Genomic DNA, 19,978 nt, shown 5'->3' on the forward strand with positions numbered 1-19,978 from the left:
CACAGCTGGAATAAAAAAATACTCCCATGGAAGTATCAACACGGCAAGACTAGCTCCTGATCATACCCAAGAATGGTGTTGATAACCGCAGAGATAGGGATGAACTCATTGGAGGGTTCATTCTTCAAGAACTACATATAGGGTCTGATTTTGTCCTTCATTGCCCCAAATGACAGCAACTGGGGTCCCTTCAGCAGCTACCAGCTCATCATTGATACCTTGTGCCACAGAAAAATGTTTTTGTTTTGTTGTCTGGAGTTTGTTTCCTATAAATTTCTGTAACCAATATTGCATCTTTATAACTGAAGTTTTTCTGTGTCCCACCTGGCCTGTGGTCAAGACAAATCTCTCTCACCTGCTGGTCCTCTCAGACCCAAATAAACACACACAGGCTAAAATATTATTTTTAAACTATGGCCATGGCAGGCTTCTTGCTATCTAGATCTTATATCTTAAGTTAACCCGTTTCTACTAATCTATAAGTTGCCATGTAGCTGTGGCTTACCAGTCTGCTGGCATGTTGTTCCTTTGGTGGTGGCTGGCGTCTGCTTTTTCCTCTCCTTTCTCTTCCTGTCTATCTTGGATTTTCTGCCTGCCTCTACGCTGCCTTGCCATAGGCCAAATGGCTTTATTTATCAACCAATCAGAGCAACATATTTTCACAGCATACAGAAAGACATTCCCCCATCACATCTTTGTTCACATATTCCAAGAATCTGTGCTCCAAACTAAGTCTTTTCTTAGGATTTACTTATATTTCTTTTATGAATGCTTGTGTGTGTGTGTGTGTGTGTGTGTGTGTGTGTGTGTGTGTGTGTGTGCGCGCGCATAACATGCATGTCTGGTGCCCACATAGGCCAGAAGAAGGTGTCAGATACCTTGTAACCAGAGTTTCAAATGGTTGTGAGCCACACTGTATAGGTGCTGAGAACTGAATCCTGGTCTTCTGCAAGAGCAGCTAGTGCTCTTAACCACTGAGCCATCTCTCAAGCTCCCAACCCATCTTGAAGCTAGCTGGTTCTCAAAAACATATTTTTAATGCTTTTCAAGGACAAATTGATTAATTTAAAATCTCAGCTCTTTGTTCGTCAAATTAAATTCAGTGTAAAAGCCTAGAAAATCCATAATTGGTAAATTTAAGATCAAACATGTAGACACTTCATTGCTCTTGATAAATTTAAGATCATGATCCTGTCTTGAATCTTTTCATATGTGTAGATTTTCCAGGGAGTGCTGTGTTAGGATGATTATAATGTTTCCTGATCCTTTATTAAATACCTTAAATAAATTGATACAAACTTTTTTTAAGCATTAGAAGTTGGCAAGCTTTAAAAATGTAAGCTTAAAGGGTATCTAAATTGAATCAGTATGAAGACATTTGTAATGACATCTACGGTTATAAAATAAGGCTTACAATAAAAGCTTCAAAATAATGAGGATAAGTTGGGTCTGATGTCACAAGTCAGCTAGAAAAGTTGAAGTACTATACTATGTTCCTCTCACCATCAGGACAAAATGTACCAAGTTGCTGCTCAGCTACTTAAATATTTGCTAACCCTTGCAAAACTTTCAAGGCTTATGTCTTTACAGGTCTCCCAACACTACTTCTATATATACTTTTTCTTACCAATGAGTCAGTTTTCCCTTAAATGAAAATATATGGAACCTTTGTATTTTAGAGTCTGAAGTTGGGGACGTTAATTTTTAGACTTGAAAGTTATACTTGCTTTAATGGGCACCAAGCACAGCAGCTGAGTGGGGAGTTTTGAGACTTGCACATGGATACCTGGAACTTAGCTATTGTCTCTCCTAAAAGAACCTCAGTTGCTATCATTGCTAGTACAGAAACGAGCTTCACATTAGTTCACATGTGCACAGGATGTGGCTTTGGGGCTGGAAGATAATAGGGTAAATAGAGGAACCAAAGCTTATTTCTCCCCTAAATAATGTAATAGGACCATTTTGAATCAGAAGTGTTTATGTCTATAGTGATTGATGGGAGATAGCTTACCAAACAATTTATTCTGTTTCCTTAGGAGAGTTGATGGGGCTCCTACACTGAGGTCCCATGAGAATCAATAAGGAAGCCCATCCCCCAGCACCCACTGAATGATATTTTTGTATTGTGGCCATTTCTTCTTCACAAAGCAAAGGGCCGAGTGTGCTGTGATGAGCAAGGTGCATTTTTCACTTGGTACTGCCCCCCTGACACCCTCATCTGGTTTGGGATAGTAAGGTTGTTGCATTTTGCAGTTTGTTGCATGCCTGATGGTCTGGCTATGACAAATGAGCACAGTGGGGGAGGAGCTGAGATTAAATAATGGACCATGTATTGAGACATATAAAGTGACACTCCAAGGTTAAAACAATCTTCCCTTTTCAATTGGCATTGATTTATGTGATGCCTGCACAGAGCCCCAGACCTCAGCTCTTCCTCTGGCAGCAGCTACAGCCCTTGCGCATCCCAGATTCTGCTGAGGCAGCTACCCATGGGAGGATGAGTAGCAAGCACGCTCCTCACACAGGTCCCCTCCCTGCTCCAAACTAAAAGACTGATGGTTCCTCCCTCATCCCAGCAGTCTGCGCTTGCATTTTGGTCCTCAAACAGAATTGATCTATTCCCGTGCACATCCCTGTATCACCCAGAGGAGAAACATGGGCATAAGAAACCTCTCCCTTCACAGCACAAATCAAAAATAGAAGACAAAAGAAGAGACGAAAATGAGAGCAATCACTGGAGAGTGAAGTCAGTAAGATTACATGTGTGTTCTCGTATGCAATGATTAAAAAGAGAATACATTTCCCTCGCTCTCACAGAAATCATTTTCAGACAGCTGCTCTCATCCTGCTGGGTTTTCTGCAGAGCAACATCAACTCCATGCACACTTCTCCCCAAGGAAAGTCTGCTCAGTGCCCAGCCACAGTGTTCTTCATTGCCTTCAGCTGTGGGGATTTTGCTGCACATTAGATAGGTTCCATCGGCTTTTAAAGGCATGAGCTCCATAGATGGAAATGAAGGGTGGTCTATGCAGACTAAGTACTGAGTGCTTGTGTGGTATACATCCAACATGTTTTTAAAGATGGACATTGCAAATGCACAGTCATATCATCTTGTCCCATAATGAGGCTCAGTTTGAGCTGTTGGAGATTGATGCAATGCCTCCCAGCAACCAATTTGGGGAATTGTTCACTTTCCCAAACAGTTGATCCAAAACAAATGATAGCCAAATAATCTATTTCCCTTCGTGTATCAAAGTATAACTTCATACTGATGTCCACAGACTAGAAAAGACAGAAAACTCTTGTCCAAAAACAGACATTCAAGGTCTTTTCAAGCACAAATCCAACAAGGATACGCAAAGCAAAGGCTTCCTTGGTGGCAACCCTCTGGCCCCTGAAGATTTAAAAACTGAACTTTAAGTCCTAATCTCCTGAATTAATCACTTGTCACTGTGAGAAAAATATCTGAGAGAAGCAGTTAAGGAGAAAAAGGTTTACTGGGGCTCACAGTTAGATGACAGGGACGTCATAGCAACAACAACCTGAGGCAGCAGGTCACATTGCATCAGTCTTCAAGAAGCAGCGAGAGATGACTGCTGGTGTCCAGCCCACTTTCTCATTTCTGTTCAGTCTAGAACCCCAGCCCTGCGGGATGGTATTACCCACATTCAGGTTGGGTCTTCCCACCTCCATTTGCCTAGTCTAGATTACCCCGACATTCCCAGAGATTCGTTTCCATGGTGATTCTAAATCTCATCAAGTTGACAGTCAAGATAAAATACATTGCTTCCTCCAACGTTCCCTCTTCATGGCCAAGATCCACTGGCTTTACGGAACATTGAGGACTTAGGCACTGACATATGAACTTTTGTAACTTGGTTTGATTATAGAGAGGGCTGCAATATTACCTGTGTCCTTCCATCCCTTTTGTGGCCAGCAAAATGTTTTGTTTTTTTTTAAAAAAGTAACTGAGAAGCTGGACTTTGAACCAACGTTAGATATTCATTCAACCCTGAGAGTGCTGTGCTGTTGGTCATCTAATGCATTTGAATTTCCTAGAGGTTGACTCCTGTAGCATCACATATGGAGCAGTCCAGGCAACAGACATTTACCATCTCTCAGTTCTAGAGAGTGGCAGTCTAAGATAAAGTTGAAGGCAGGGCTATGACCCCACTGACAACTCTAGGGACGAATGCATTACAAGCTCCTCTCCTACCTTCCAGTGGTTCCCCACCCACGCCCACATGACACCTTCCTTCATGTATGCCTCTGTGTTCTCTTTTTATAAAGACATGGTCATACTAAGGTATCGTTATCTTTACCACATAACTAGTTACATCTGCTACCATGTTGTCAAATTAAATTTACATTCTGAAGTCCTGGGAGTCAGGCTTCTACATATGAATGAGTGAAGCAGGTTCACAGTCTCGGTCCTCAATGAATAGCTTCTATTTTCCTCATGCCTAGGATATTGCGACGTATTCCTAAAAGCATTGAGTACTTGAGTGGGTAGCGATTACTCCATGTTTTAACAGGGCATTCATGTCCTTGGCTTCTTTCTTTAGTTTAGCCAAAGGAAATTGCTGTTTACTCTTTGGGAGCTACAAAAAAATGGCTACCTCCTCCCTTCATTTCATCCATACATGTGTACCACAGAGCATTCTTACCAGAAATTCTCTCTTCAAAAGAATCAGAGCAGCCTTGAGTCTTCCTACTGCCTGACCATGGTTCCAAAGTTCTACGTACCATTTCCCAGATGGGAACAAAGGGACACTGCTCACACCCAGAATTCTTCCGCTGAGCAGACAAATTAGCAAGCCACACACCATGACTGTTAACACTGTATCTCAGGAAGTTTTAATAAATAGGGTCAAAATTGTGAGACTGCAAAGCAGAACCACAGGTCTAGAAGCTAGAAGACCTGTCTCTTATTATTCCTGTAAAACTGGGTAACTGTCCGATGCCATTAGCTTGGATAGAGGAGGTAAGAGAATATTACATGTCAATGAGTAAATGCTCAAGTTCGAGACAGCTGTATTATTAACCCAAGAATGGAGAATAGCACCAGGAGCTCCTAGGACCAGGGATGGATTTCCTGACCTGGTTACTGAGTAAAACAAGTATACTGTGTTCTATATACTGCCTTGTTGGTTTTCTAGACTAAAATCATCAGAAAATCAAAATTTGGGAATTTTTACTGTTAGACTAGTATGTCTTAGGGCTACAGAGAGATTGTTAGATCCAAACCACCTCAGCTATGGTGCCGTGGAGTTTGCTGGCCTGCACTAGGATGTACCTTCACCAGAAATAATCCATGCTTTTCTGCCCTGTGGTCCAAGCACCTAGAGCTTTAAACTCCAAAGGCCACATGTAAAGAAGTGATGTCTTAGATAAAATTACATTCCAATATCCCTAAAAACACCCAAGCAAAGGTACAGCTGGGCGACATGCTGATGTTTTAGGCACAGTAGACGGCACCATGCCAAAGTGACTAGTGTTTTCCAGGAAATCTCTAAAGTTTGTTTCTGGGTCCATGAGGGCGGCTAGACTGGATGGTCAATTGAATGTCGGGGACAAGAAAAGAAAATGGCCCAGCAGGCATGGTGGGCGGTGCCTGTAATCCCGGCACTAGGGAGGTAAAGACAGGAGAATCAGGAGTTCATGGCCAGGCAGGGCTACATGGTAAGTTTAAGGCCAGCATAAGCCACATGAGACCCTGTCTCAAAGAGGGAGGGAGAGAGAGAGAGAGAGAGAGAGAGAGAGAGAGAGAGAGAGAGAGAGAGAGAGGCAGAGAGGCAGACAGACAGAGACAGACAGAGACAGAGACATACAGAGACAGAGAGTGTGAGACAATACCAGATTGAAGGGGCTAGCTTCCGTAGACAAGAGGGACAAGGGAAGATTTCCTTTCCTAATTATTTTTCAGTTGTAAAATAGAATTAAAGCCCTTCAGGAATACATTATGAAGATAGTCGTTGCCATAATCCTACTTCTGGATTAATCAGTGTTAACGTTCTTGTCAGCCCGTCCTTTCCTCTCATATGTATGCATACATGTGTGTTCTCATTTCATCTTTTAATTTGTTGGGTGTGCGTTGCTTCTAGAATTAGATACATAAGTCTAAAACTGAGAAAGGAAGAGATATGATAGGCATATAAACTTGTGTTTGTCTAAACAATACCCTAACCGTGGGGCTAGACAAGGAAGGGTACAGGGTGGGCAGTGTGAGTGCCGAGTTATCTGAGGAGAGAGCCTGACCAAGGCCTAAGGAAGACCAACCTTCTACAGTTAGATGGGGAGAGAAGAGAAGCCTAAAACAGAGATGAAGACATAGAAAAGGGAGCCCAGAGAGAGGCAAGGGCAGCTCAGGTTCCACTCATCAAGTACAGTAAACTTGGTACCACAGGAATTCTTCAAACCGTGAGAGCACAAGTTTCCTACATTATAGATTCTAAGAGCAGGGAAGCTGGAGTCAGAGGAAATTTGTCTGAAGTTTTTATTACGTCAATTATCTGGGATGGTAGGAACATTACGGCCATTTTGATTTTGAAAAAATTGACCAAGAATGAGAAGCAAGTCCCTGGGGTAACTGTGTTTTCTTTTGTATTTGCAAAAGATAGAACAGATGGGCTGACCAAGGCAAGAAGAAATACTTAAAGAAATTGGCCAACTTCAGCTACAGCTTACATAATTGGCTAGTTTTATTTAACAGCAATGATAAAATTCCCTAAGAAGGCCAAGGCGTGGCAGTCACCGGGCTTATTGGTGATCAATAGACAGATTCACTCTAAACCAGACAAGAAGAAAAACACATTTATTTGTCAAACTATAATAAGAGCAGCCAGCATGACATGTAACAGAAGAGCCAGTAGCTGCCAGGGCGGTGATATGCGGGGACTCCACTTCGGGGAAGTCCTGATCCTAGTAGGGCGACCTACTATGCATGTAGCTTTCCAGCCTGTAATTCCTTCTGTGAAATGGGGACAGGTGGAACTGGTGAATGTTGGGACCTGAGAGGTTAGCCTGAGCCACATGCACATGTCATTTTCACTTCTGCTGTCTCCGCCATGCAGATGGGGGAGTCGTGACTGATCAATGTTTGGTACTAGGCAGAGGCTGGGGTCACCTGGCTGCAGTTCTGAGGTGTCAGTCTACAGGTTCCACACAGCTTAGGGGAGTAAAGATTTTCTGTGGAGGATTTCTGGACCAAAGCTTTGGAAATTCACTAATGAGGGCCTGCCTGTCCTCTTCCAGTCTTTAGTAATGGTCTCTCTCTCTCTCTCAACACACAGAGGATTCAGAGGCTGAAGTGCTTCCTAGCAATTTGTATTTACTTTTTCTGTATGATGACAAGCACACTCATCCTCCCAGGGTGGGCAGACTCTAATTAAGGCAGTAAATATTTGAGAGTAGGAAGAGCAGGAGAGTCGGAGTGCAACTGAGTCTGGCGGGTACGAACATGAAGAGAAGTCACCGCCCTTGGAGTTGTGACGTTTCCCCTGGAGAGATCACCAGAAAAGAACAAACATTGGAGATATTTAGTTGGTATTTATTTCAAATAGATTAAATATTAATTACCTTAACAGGAATAAAGTGAGAAAGACAAAAATGCCACAGAATCCATAAAACCTAAAAGTACTAACAGTTGACTAGCTGCTTTTAAAGACTGAATGCATTAAAAACAACTGGACTTTTTGGTTGTTTTTACCCAGGGAACTGGTGAGCACGGAGCTGGTGGCCCTAAAGGAGAAAAGGTAATACCAGTTTTTGTTTTTGTTTTCAAAATGATTGAGCACTTTCACCTACAGGGGGCAGCAGTCACTGTGAGCAGGTGCCTCCCCTGCGCGCTGACCAGCAGCTGGATGCTGCCCCTTGGGGGCGCTACTGAGCAGGGGTGTTCTACAAGGGAGGAGATGCGTCAAGAGAAACACCCTTAAGAACGGTCTGCAGGGCTGGAGAAATGGCTCAGCAGTTAAGAGCACTGGCTGCTCTTCCAGAGGTCCTGAGTTCAATTCCCAGCAACCACATGGTGGCTCACAACCATCTGTAATGAGATCTGGTGCCCTCTTCTGACCTGCAGTCATACATGCTGTATACATAATAAATAAATCTTTAAAAAAAAAAAAAAAAAAGAACGGTCTGCAATCCTTGCAGGCAGCCAAAACCATCCGAAGGAAGATCCAACTGGCAAAATGCCTGTGGCTCAAGCTCACTGGTTTTCTGTTCTTGTAACAGAAGCTGTCGCAGGATTATTTTGTTTTGTTTTGGTGAGGTTTTATCATGCCCAGTAGGAGTCTAGCCAAGCAATTATTTCAAAAACAGTTTTCAAGTTAAAACACCAATGTGCTTCCGTTGCTTTTTCATCACCCTCACTTGCAAGTCCAGTTTTATCATTTGTGAAGACGGTAGATTAACTTTTCTCCAGAAAATATCACTCCGCTGCACAGTTTGACTGTAAAACTGTGATGACCTTGGACCGTGAATGTGAACACATTGAGTGTGGCATGGTCAGAGAAAATATTTTAAAAAAATAAAAAAGCACATTAAATCTGCAGACAGGAATATGAAGGTTTGAAAATACTCCGCAGGCAGACAGCCTGTGAGACCTACCTTCATTCATTCACCCAGTAAAAGTTCTCCTGATTGAGGGCACAATACTGTGACACAAGTCCAAGAAATATGACTTCTGTGCTTTATAAATCAGCACAGCCAATCTATTCAAAAGATTGTGTATCTCTCACCAGAAACTATCCCTAAAAGATCCTCTCAGCAGGAACAGTGAGTTCCTTATAGACTGGCCATTCAAAAGGAAAATTCGGCAGAATACATAAATAAAACATGGATGCTCTGAAAAAAAAATGGTTTTAAAATGATTCTATAGCAACCCAAGTCACTCCTGCGTCTTGGATTTTTGAACAACACTATTTCCTGTGAACCAACAGCTTGTGGAGCCATCCCAGCCTGACAAATGCATTGCATTTTAAGCAATTGCGATTGGACATATGTGGGCTGCAGGGACAGGAGGACACAAAGCTTGTCACACGGGACAGCTGAGTGGGGAAGGGAGGTACGATGCCCTTAAAGCATTTAAATGGTGATTCAATTCTTGAAACTAAACAGCTGGCTTCTGTGTTGCCCTCTTCGTTAGCAAACATATGTCACTTAGAAATTCTTAAGACCTCGCTGATGAGAAATTCGATTCTGGAAAACAGGTGTATCTCAAACTTCAGGGACCATTCCTTCCACTTGGAATCTTTTCTAATTGCTTCAGAATCTTAAGTGGAGTTAGAAAAAGCCGGTGGCATATCTGTTATATCTTCCTACCCAAATAAATGATCTAGAAGAGTCTACAGGGAACTTGATGCTGTGCCTGATACCAATGTACCTATGAAAGGGTTTTTTAAAGTACCATTAATGAAGGAGCAGCTCTGCCAATAGACCATGTAAAGGCAGAAAGCCAGTGCAGCAGCTGCTGGAAGAAGGAAGTCAACTCTACACGCACATCTACTTCCTGTCTAATCTGGATCCATCTCTTGGCTTTTGAAAATGGTGTTTTTCACAGTGAAAATGTAAACTCCTTAGTGGGTCTCTGCTGACTCCTGTGATGTAGTCAGGGGTCCCAAATCCTGACTGCGCATAGAACCACCAGGAGAGGACAAGAACAAGGCCTGTTCTGAAGCCCCATGCACAGGGAATTGGGGTAGAGGGAGACCAGTATCTCTGTTACTTAGACATGTGTGAGATGTTTCTGACGTGCAGTTGGGGCTGGGAACCACTGAGGGGTGGGATGAGCATCAGCTTTGGGACTAAAAGTTGACTATGGTGTCAACTGTTGTATCACCCTGGGAAGCTGCCTCATTGCCCTAAGCATCAGTTTTCCCATGTGTATAGTGGGCATAATCATCTACAGGAAGAATTAATGGGAGGATTAAAGTCTAATGAGATGGACTGACCTGGAACCACAATTCTCAGTGCAAATTGGACTCTCAATGAACATTCATTTTTCTTCTTCCCTTTGTACCTTCTGCTCATGAGGTCTCATTTAGCTCATTTTTGCTATGAGCTATTACCATCCTTAGTGCCTTGTCTTGTTCCTCTTTGCAGACCTCATCATAGTTTTGAAGGGAGGAGACTCAAGTCGGGTTGTAAAATAAGATTTAACTAAAAGAGTACTTTTAATACATCAACATGTGAATGATTTATTGCTGCTGTATAATATACCACTTCTTAATACACTCACCAGCAATTTAGAATTATGAAAAACAGCCCATCATTTGGAAACTAGCAGCACCTTGAAACAACAGTGTGAGAGCATGTTGCCCTAGGATGTGCACAGAGATCACTTTGAGCTTAATAGGCACATCTTAGGTTGAGAATACTAAGACTCGGAACCACTGAGGGAATCCAACTCAGTGTTGATGTAGATGGCAATGGCAGTCATCTAAGCACAGGAACAGACCTCCAGCACTGAAGTCTGTCTTCTGCTCTTCACTGTCCTGTGCTTGTGGATTTGGTGGAGAGTCATGTATTTGCACATTGGTCGGTGAGAACTCCTGCTGTAGAGACTGTGGGACAAAGTGGTAGGGCAAGGACTCCTTGGAAAACATCAGGTTTCTCCTGGAGCAAAATGTTACAAGAACCAGATGGAAGCTCAATAGCACATGGCCTTCTAAACAGCATCAAAACTGTCAGGCTGAAAGATGGTCTTCTGATGCTCTGCAAATTCATCTCTGTCTTTAAACTCCTATCTACCATGATGAGTCACTGCAATGCATTTTAAACATGAAAAAGAACCCATATGTGTCTAATATTAGGCATAAACATTTGCATAATTTTACGTGCATGATGGGTTCCTATGATTTTAACCAAGGCCGAACTCACCCAGGGAATGCAAACCACAGGCTTTGTTCAGTCCCTCTGCTGTTCCTCATTGGCACTCGGCCTACCTCAGTTCAAACACTTTCCATCATAGTTCAAACCACTTTACCATCATAGCAGCACAGCCCCTCCCCCTGGCCTTCATTCTTCCTCTATTGTTTTGGACAGATGTGTGCATACAAGTAATTTCTAGCCCCTTTACTTGCTTACTTCTGTTAAATTAGATGAGACTAATTGCCAGGTGTATTCTTCCTTTATGGCTATATACTAGGGATGTTAGCACAAACCTGATGAGCAACAAGAAGGTCAGTTTAGAGTTTTACAAGCCAATTATGCATTTGTGCCTTTAAGTGTTCACTGCCTTCTCTATCTTCCTACATTGAACACGATTTACTATCTTTAGAAATACACATACCACCTACAATGTGATAAAGTAATGCTGGGGATATACAAAATGTGTTTTAGTAGAGTAAATCATATATCAGGGCTGGAAAGATGGCTCAACAGTTAAGAGCATGTACTACCCCTCCTAAGGATTCAGGGTTCGTTTCCATCACCCACAATGGAGAGCTCACAGCTGCCTCTAAACTCTAGCTCCAAGGCATCTGACATCCTCTTCTGTCCTTAGGTACCTGCACACATATGGTATACATAAAGACAAACAGACACACACACACACACACACACACACACACAAATAAATAAATAAATATCTAGCATACTCTGAATTTTATAGCCATTACTTCAAAGAACTTATTAATTTTTAAGATTAAAACTCAAAGAAACCTAGAGAAAAGGCTAATTATGTATAGGTCATATATGGACATTATAAAAATATTCTACAGAAAAGGCCAGGAATATATAGCTCATATACGGACATTACAAAAATGATGCAATCAGTCTGCAGATGAGCAAATTGTAGAACATACAGGTATAAAATTTACATACCCATTGGCCTGTGAATTGACCGTCTAGAAGTCCCTAGCACAATTGAATGAGATGTGGTTTTGGCTTTCTCAGACAGAACTTTCACGTGACCAGCTAAAGCTTTGAAGCATGAAAAATTAGTACTGTGGCTTAAATTTTTTAATAAAATTAAGATTATACTTGCAAATCAAGAATGATAGTTAATACAAAAATGATCATGTCTATCCATTACATAAAATGCCAAAATATTGATTGGTAGAAATGTATAAATAAGCCAAAGACTTTAGGACTGTAACAATTCAATGGGCTATTGTTTGAAGATTTTTTTTGGCAAAGACATAGTCACATTATCACATTGACATCATTCACTGAAGACTTGTGTGTAACAGACAAAAGCTAGAGACAGCTCCATCTCTGTTCAGTGGGGCTGGGATCACCCTCAGTGCCTCACTCAGTACATTGGAGCACTAACCAGCAGTTACAATGAATGGACAAAGTCACGTGGATCAAATGACAGGTCTTACAAACAATGCTGAAGGAGGAAAGTTGTATACAAGATAAATCTCTGTGGAATTCATCCTACATGTTCAAAAGAATTTATTATGACTCTATAGAGAGAGTAAAAGTAGAAAATATCTACTGAAAAATATTTACTGAAAGGTAAATACTGAGTTCACTGGAGTAGTTTGCTCTGGGATAAGAAGACAAATGGAAATGTGGAGAATTCCTTGTCCATGATTTTCTTAAATTTCTTCATTTTGAGGATTTAATAGTAAAAGGTTTGACATATTCTCCTTTGTTTTCTGTATCTTTGAAGGTTAAAAAATAAGAAAGCTATATGCCTACAAATACAACAATAAACATTGCTTTACAAAAATTCACTGGAGGTTGGAGGAAAACTTTTCAGAGTGGTATGTCATCTAGGGCTGTGTTTAACTTAAGAATCAAGTGGCTGTTCAGTCGGATGCTGCAGCTCTGTCGACTGCTCAGTGATGTAATTCCTGCCGACAAGGATGCTCCCTCCAACTGTAGTCTCTGAAAACACTCTTTCTGTGTCACATACAAATCCTTCTTCAACACTTTTGACCAGGACATCTTAGACATTTCCAAGCTGCTGCTGTCACCCTATCAACAAGAATGACTTCTGTCCACAGCCAGTCATCTACACAGCCCGAGAAACGCTGGGGACAGCTGGAAGACTCATTTTCCTTTCTGTGATCACTGATTCCCCCCACCTAAAATAAGAAATAAGTCCTTAAAAGAAAACAAGAGCAGACTGTCGTGTCATTTAAATGCAAAAATAAATAATGTTTTTGGTGCGCCAGAACAAAACTGTAATTCTTTTTCTCCTCTACATGTCCCGTCCTTGAAAAATAATTAACATTGTTCCACATTAATTTTAAATGTCCTAATGAAATGTTATGGATTTCTAAAAGACCTCAGGCATAGAAGAGTACAAAGACACCTTACTAGGCAGACAAGCTGACTAAGTTCAGAGCTTCACCGAGGCCCTGGACCCAGGCAGGATTCTGTGGGTGAAGGAAATGTTTCTCTTCCTTCACTCACTCATGCGGCCTCTCTCTTCTGTTTTTTTCTCGACAGGGTGACTCTGGGCTGCCAGGATTTCCAGGGTCTGTTGGCCCTAAAGGGCAAAAAGGAGAACCTGTAAGTATTTTATCTTTCAGGGCAGGGGGAGAAAGAAAAAATAGATGAAGAATTAAAAGTATTTTCCCAAACCAGCCCCAAATCCATGGCCCTCTAATTTTAACACTCTGAACAGCATTGTAGATCAGATTCTGAAGCAAGTACACACCATGCCAGGCACCAAAACTCCTATATATTAACTCACTTAACTCATGCAAAGAGTCCCTTGGGAGGTAGCCCATTCTATACATAGGTTAGGCTGGTTCCAGAACCCAGGGTTTCAAACCGTTTAAGTTGCCTGGACAGGACTGAACACCATATCTAAAATGAGAAACCCAATCAATATATCAAGACTGGTACGAATTTATCTTAAAAATTGAAAATGCTTCTCTCTCTGCTCAAACAATTGCTCTCAGTACACCTCTGAAATTATTTTCCTTTCTGTTTTTTTTATGAGATCAAAGTGACTTCACAAGCCACCTTCCAATATTGCTGTGGCTGGTTTCTTTAAAAACTTTTCTTTGAGTAGAGAAAAAAAAAAGAAGAAAGAAAAGAAAAACCCTATCACATCATTTATATTCAAATAGGATCACTGAAGAGATTACAAAAGCCTAGTTACAAAAAAAGAGAGTTTGAACATTGTGTGTGTGTGTGTGTGTGTGTGTGTGTGTGTGTGTGTGAGAGAGAGAGAGAGAGAGAGAGAGAGAGAGAGAGAGAGAGAGAGGATGTGTATGTGGTGTATGTGTGTGTGTGTGTGTGTGTGTGAGAGAGAGAGAGACAGAGACAGAGACAGAGAGACAGAGACAGAGAGACAGAGAGAGAGGGGATGTGTATTGTGTATGTGGTGTGTGTGTGTGTGTGAGTTCTTGAACCTGGAACTCAACACTTTGGCAAACCTGGCTAGCCAACAACGTTCCAGAATCCTGCTCCCGTGCCTCCTTAGCCCTGGGTTGGCAAGCATGCACTGCCATTGCCCTGCTTTGACGTGAGTCCTGTAAAACACATACAGGTCTTCAGTCTTGGGCAAAAATCAGGATTAGCATATGTCTCGCCATTTTTGTTATGTGTAGCACATCTTCTTAAATTGCTTCACCCATGTTCCAGAGTGAGTTAGGGATGTGGGTTGATTGGAGGTGAGGAATGGAGAAGTCACTAAAATGCCTGTGTGACAAAGAGAAGCAATAGGAAAAGAATTCCATGCCACCAAGCCGAGCTTCACCTCTGCACAGCTTCGTTTAGACATCTTCAGTAGTCCTAGTAACTGATTCTGGCGGCTTTGAAATCACCACTGTGCCTATGGACCCTGATTATTGACCTTCTGGTCGTTTATCCTCGATGTCTTGTCCAGGCCTCCCTAACAGCCTCTAACAGTGTTCTCCAGCTAAGGATTTCAAAGGATCTGGGAACTATCATGTGACTCTTCCCCCAGCTCACCACTCCTGTGCACCACTCAGAGTATCTCCTAACCTCTCCTTGGGCTCTCCACTGTCTCCCTACCCAGTGATTGCCGACCTCAATTGTAAGTTCCTGGGTAGACCGTGGAGGATCTGACGAGTAAGACACAAAGCAGAAAAGAATTTTCTGTGAGCAGCAGCTGTGCTCTGTAAACGTGAGTGTGGACTCAAAGTCTGAGAGTTCTAGCTCGGGAGTTGTGGGTGGAGCCTGGAAGCCTACATTTCCGACAAGTGACACCAGTGCTGTTGCTCCAGCATCACTGAGGGGTGGAGTAATGCACGGTTCCTAGGGGTGAGAGGCCTTTATCTTCTTAAGGATTCCCTCCGGCTTTCTCTCCTGCCTTCAATGTTCATGGGAAGCCTGGCTGCCCATGTGGGCCAGTGTTAGCCCTGTCCTTTTTATTTAGTAAATAAATAAATAAACTTCTTGGACTGGAGAAATGGCTCAGTGGTTCTAAGCACTGGCTGCTCTTTCAAAGGACCAGGGTTCAATTCTCAGCACCCACATAGTGGCTCACAACCATCACAACCTATCAGATCCAGGGGATCTGGTATTGTATGGTGACCACTGTGGGCACCAGGCACACACATGGTGCACAGACACCCATGCATGGCAAAACAACCATACACACACACACACACACACACACACACACACACACTATTTTTAAAAAGTAAGTAAACTTCTTTTCCCCCTAACTTCTGTCCTAGCCAATCCCCTCTTAATCCCTTGATTACTTTGCTTCCTCTATAAGCATTTTTTGCTTGTCTTCCTGTCTTCCCACAAGTTTTACATTATTAGGCAGAACAGTTGGTTCTTTGTTGTTTCAACCTTTTTGTTCAAGAGCAAGATCTAGACTAGACCCTGCTTAATAACCAGACAGCTCATAGTGAAGAGTAGTCACCATCTAAAGTAGAATTTTGAACTAGTGTGTTGAACAGCAACATCAAAATGGCCACATGCCCCCCACTATTGGGCATTTAGAATATGTGCAACATATCGGAGTTATAAAACATGTGTACAAAAGGATCAAGTTAGAATCCACAATTTTATAAGGAAAGGGGGGCTCCAAAACTTCCAGTGGCTACCCCCAGGTAGGACTCAGGAGAGAGAAGACTGAATTACAAACCTGTGGTCAACCAGATTCCTACAAACTACATCAGTCAATGTAGTAGGCTTTGAACCAGGCTTGGCAGCACAGGCTTGTTACCCCAGCTATTCAGAGGGGATAAGGCAGGAGGATCACAAGTTCAAAGCTATCCTAGAATACAGAGTGAGTTCAAGTCCAAACTGGGCATCTTAGTGGAAACTAATCTCAAAACTAAAAGGTCACATGCGAGGCCTGAGAACACAGCTCCACGTTAAAGCACTGGCCTACTTAATTAATTCCCAGGAAGTGGGGGATTCAGTGCCGAGTTCGAGCTTGCGGTGACTCTGGCAAAACTGATATGACGTAAGTAGTAGCAAGCAGAGGCGGAAGCGGAAGCAGTGCAGCCAACCCACCGCGCATGCCTGAAACCCGAGTACTTAAATACATAATGTCAGAATGAAAGTAGGAAAAGCAAGACTACAAACAAGGCCCTGATCTAACATGGAAAACTTAACCCATAATAAAAGACGACATCGTGTTAGGTAGATAGCAGTTTGTGTGGTTACATAAAGTAACAGATATGTGGCTTTGGCCTGAGAAAAGTTAGCCCTAGCTCACACTAGAGAGAGGTTTGCTTCATTTGGAAGAGGCGGTCGTTTGCTTGTGATCACACTCAGCCACCAAGCTGATTCAAATCCTATGCCTTCATCTTTGGGCACATGTAAACTTCTCAGTCACCACTGAAGAGGAAGTGAGCCTGAAGAACTGTGCCTCTCACTTGAAGGCAGCTCATGTCATCTCGGATTAGAAGTCATTGCCAGAATTAGATATGAATTCCAATAAAAGGAGCTAGAAAATGTAAGAGAAGGTGACCCAGAGCCCATTGTGCCTAGCACAACACATGGGACATGTGAAAATCAAAGACGGGCATTCAATAATCACTTGACCTCCAGGAGTGAGATATTCAAGAGAATAGCAGTCCCAAAATAAGATCCCACCATGACACTTCTTAGACTTTTCGTGATTTTCATTTGTGAAAGAGCTTTTTAAAGTTTATAGTTTCCATCTTATTGGCCACTCACTCAAGTCAAATAATAAATACATCTGATTTTTAAAACCAAAGCAGGGAAAAGGAAAGACTGCCCTTAAAATCAGGCTGCCTGTGTTTTATAAGCTTGGAGAAATTATTTTACTTTTCTATGCCTCAGTTTCTTCAACTGTATATAGCTATAATAATAGCAACTTCTCATTGATCCCTGAGGATTAACTATGGTGTGTGTGTCTGTGTGTGTGTGTGTGTGTGTGTGTGTGTGTGTGTAACCAGAAGGTTGGTAACACAGCAGTGATAGCAAGGATACTATCAGAAGTGGGGGTGATGCTTCAGATCTCTCTCTCTCCAGGGGACCTTCACCCTAACTCCAATAACAACCACCATCAGCTCCACCCACTTCAGGTCATTTTGATTACAGCATAACTGACTCTCCAAAGAGCATCCTTGACTTAGCGCTTCCGTGTGTTGAAATGCACAGTTAACCTGGGTGGGAAAATCAAGGGAATACCTGCCGTTTAATGATTACCCATACCCATCGCCCTCACCTGCAGATGAATGTGTGTGAATTCATCTTCATTTCATAATAGGAAGCTTTAGCCTTGGGCTGCGTTTCAATTTGACTGCTGTTGGGAGCCTCTAAGTAGTATTAAGATGATTAACTCGGTGCTCATTTGGGAATATGAAGGAATCTGCACATTCATTCTCACTCACCCCGGTCAGAGTTGATTTCTAAGGCTTTATAATTGATTCTGGTTTCTACCCGTTTTCCTAGGGGGAGCCTTTAACAAAAGGTGAAAAGGGAGATAGGGTAAGTAGATGTTTAAGGCTGTCTTGGGTTTTCTGTTTTATTGATTCTCTCTCCAGTTTGTTGTGTGATATCTAATAGATTTGATAGCGTAAGCTTCCTGAAACTTGTGCTTTTCTCTGGTGTTTTTACTATCACCTGTAATCCTTGGTAAATGCTATCTTGTGGTACTACTATAACATGTGTATTTTTATTTTACATTTATTTGGGGGGGTGGTATGTGTGTGCCACATTTTGTATGCATGCCTTGGTATGTATATGATGGTCAGAAGACAACTTGTGGGGGCCTGTTCTCTCCTTCCACCATGGGGGTCCTGAGGACTGAACTCATGTCTTCAGGGTCAGCAGCAACTGCCTTCACTCTGGGAGTCATCTCACCAGCCCTATTCAGGTTTTCTTTAGCCTACTGCTATTAGTGGTTAGGCCTCAAAGTCATAAAAAGTCATCAAGTAAGAATATCTAAACTGTCAGGTAGTGATGGTGCACACCTTTAATCCCAGCACTTAGGAGGCAGAAGCAGGTGGTTTCTGAATTCAAGGCCACCCTGGTCTATAGAGTGAGTTCCAGAACAGCCAAGGCTACACAAAGAAAACCTGTCTCAGAAAAGAAGAAGAAAAGAAAGAGGAGGAGGAGGAGGAAAAGAAGGAGGAGGAGGAGGAGAAAGAGGAGAAGGAGGAGGAGAAAGAAGAAGGAGGAGGAGGAAGAGAAGGAGGAAGAGAGAGAAGAAGAAAAGGAGAAGGAGGAGGAGAAGGAGGAGGAGAGAGAAGAAGAAAAGGAGGAGGAAGAGGAGGATCTAAACTACAAAACTAAAACAGGCAATACAGATTTCCAAAAAGTTTGTTAAAGACACAAATTGTACTTTCAAGTAAGTCATGGAAAATAAGAAAATATTGTGCTATTTTATGTAATCATTTTTCTGTTTTTATTAAGCATCTGGGAGCAGAGTCACCAGCACACACCTCTTTGAACTTAGCCTATTCTATCCCACCTCTCATCTGGCCATCATTTGGTGGTGAATGAGTCATTGCTAATGTGCCAGGACATCCTAGTTAGGGTTTACTATTGATGTGAGGAGACATCATAACTAACGCAACTCTTACAAAGAAAACATTTAATTGAGGGGGCTCACTTACAGTTCAGAAGTTTAGGCCATCATGATGGGGAGCATGGTTGCATGCAGGCAGATGTGGTGCTGGAGCTGAGATTCCTACACCTTGACTCAGAGGCAACAGGAAGTCGACTGACTGTCACACTGAGTGACAGTTGAGAAAAAAGACCTCAGAGCCTGCTCCCACAGTGACACGCTTCCAACAGAAAGTGTAGTCCAGATTAAAGATGTGCCCTCCAGCCTCAAGGTCTAGATTAAAGGTCTGTGTCATCCAGCCTCCTCCAATAAGATCACACTTCCTAATAGTGCCATTCTCTATGAGCTTATGGGGGCCAAATACATTAAAACTACTACACATGATGTCACAAGTGAAATTAAATGAGGAGTTTTGTTACTTATTAGCAATAAGAATTCTGAATCTTGCTTTAGGGTGAGCATTGCTCAACTGCACAGCTTCCATAATGTCCACCTTTGTTGTGTGCTAACTAGTAGAAAGTCAAGTAAAGTATCAAGATGTCTGACCCCATCTGGATTCAGGAATGAACCATGTGGCAACTGTTTTATTTACAGGGAGAACCCGGCCTATTAGGACCACAAGGCATAAAGGTAATTCCCCTGGCACTTTTTTCAGTCACCGTTGCAACCTCAATGAGATGGTAAAAATAATAGTGACATTTAACTTTCCTTTCCATTCATGCATTTAGGGGGAACCTGGAGATGCTGGTCCCCCTGGTTTAACAGGAAGCCCAGGGCTCAAGGTATGCACTTCATATGTTAAGGTGTATAAGAAGTCACTGTTGGGAAATAATGTGGGAATTACAGCCATCCTGTATTCAAAAAGGCTTTGGTGTGCCACTCATTTTCTTCACAGATGTTCTCAGAGATTTTTATCTTGTTTCCATGGTGACCCCACCACCACCACCATCACCACTGGCTGCATTTGTTACAAACATAGACGCTAGCCTTTTTGGTATACAGTAGGATTTTAAAATTGTTTTTCAGAGCAAATTCACAACAGCA

At 42.3% G+C, this 19,978-nt stretch overlaps 1 protein-coding gene across 1 annotated transcript in view; it reads left to right on the top strand.

Moving 5' to 3' along the window:
- Col19a1 (collagen type XIX alpha 1 chain) overlaps positions 1-19,978 on the top strand; it is a 300,361-nt gene that overhangs the window by 221,835 nt on the left and 58,548 nt on the right. Inside the window, exons 14-18 of the mRNA XM_059281419.1 lie at positions 7,713-7,754; positions 13,408-13,470; positions 17,818-17,853; positions 19,529-19,564; positions 19,663-19,716. Of these exons, the coding sequence (XP_059137402.1) occupies positions 7,713-7,754; positions 13,408-13,470; positions 17,818-17,853; positions 19,529-19,564; positions 19,663-19,716 (231 nt within the window). The remainder of the gene's footprint in view (positions 1-7,712; positions 7,755-13,407; positions 13,471-17,817; positions 17,854-19,528; positions 19,565-19,662; positions 19,717-19,978) is intronic.

Source organism: Peromyscus eremicus, chromosome 16_21 (assembly GCF_949786415.1).
Source record: "Peromyscus eremicus chromosome 16_21, PerEre_H2_v1, whole genome shotgun sequence".
NCBI classification, from domain to species: Eukaryota; Metazoa; Chordata; class Mammalia; order Rodentia; family Cricetidae; genus Peromyscus; species Peromyscus eremicus.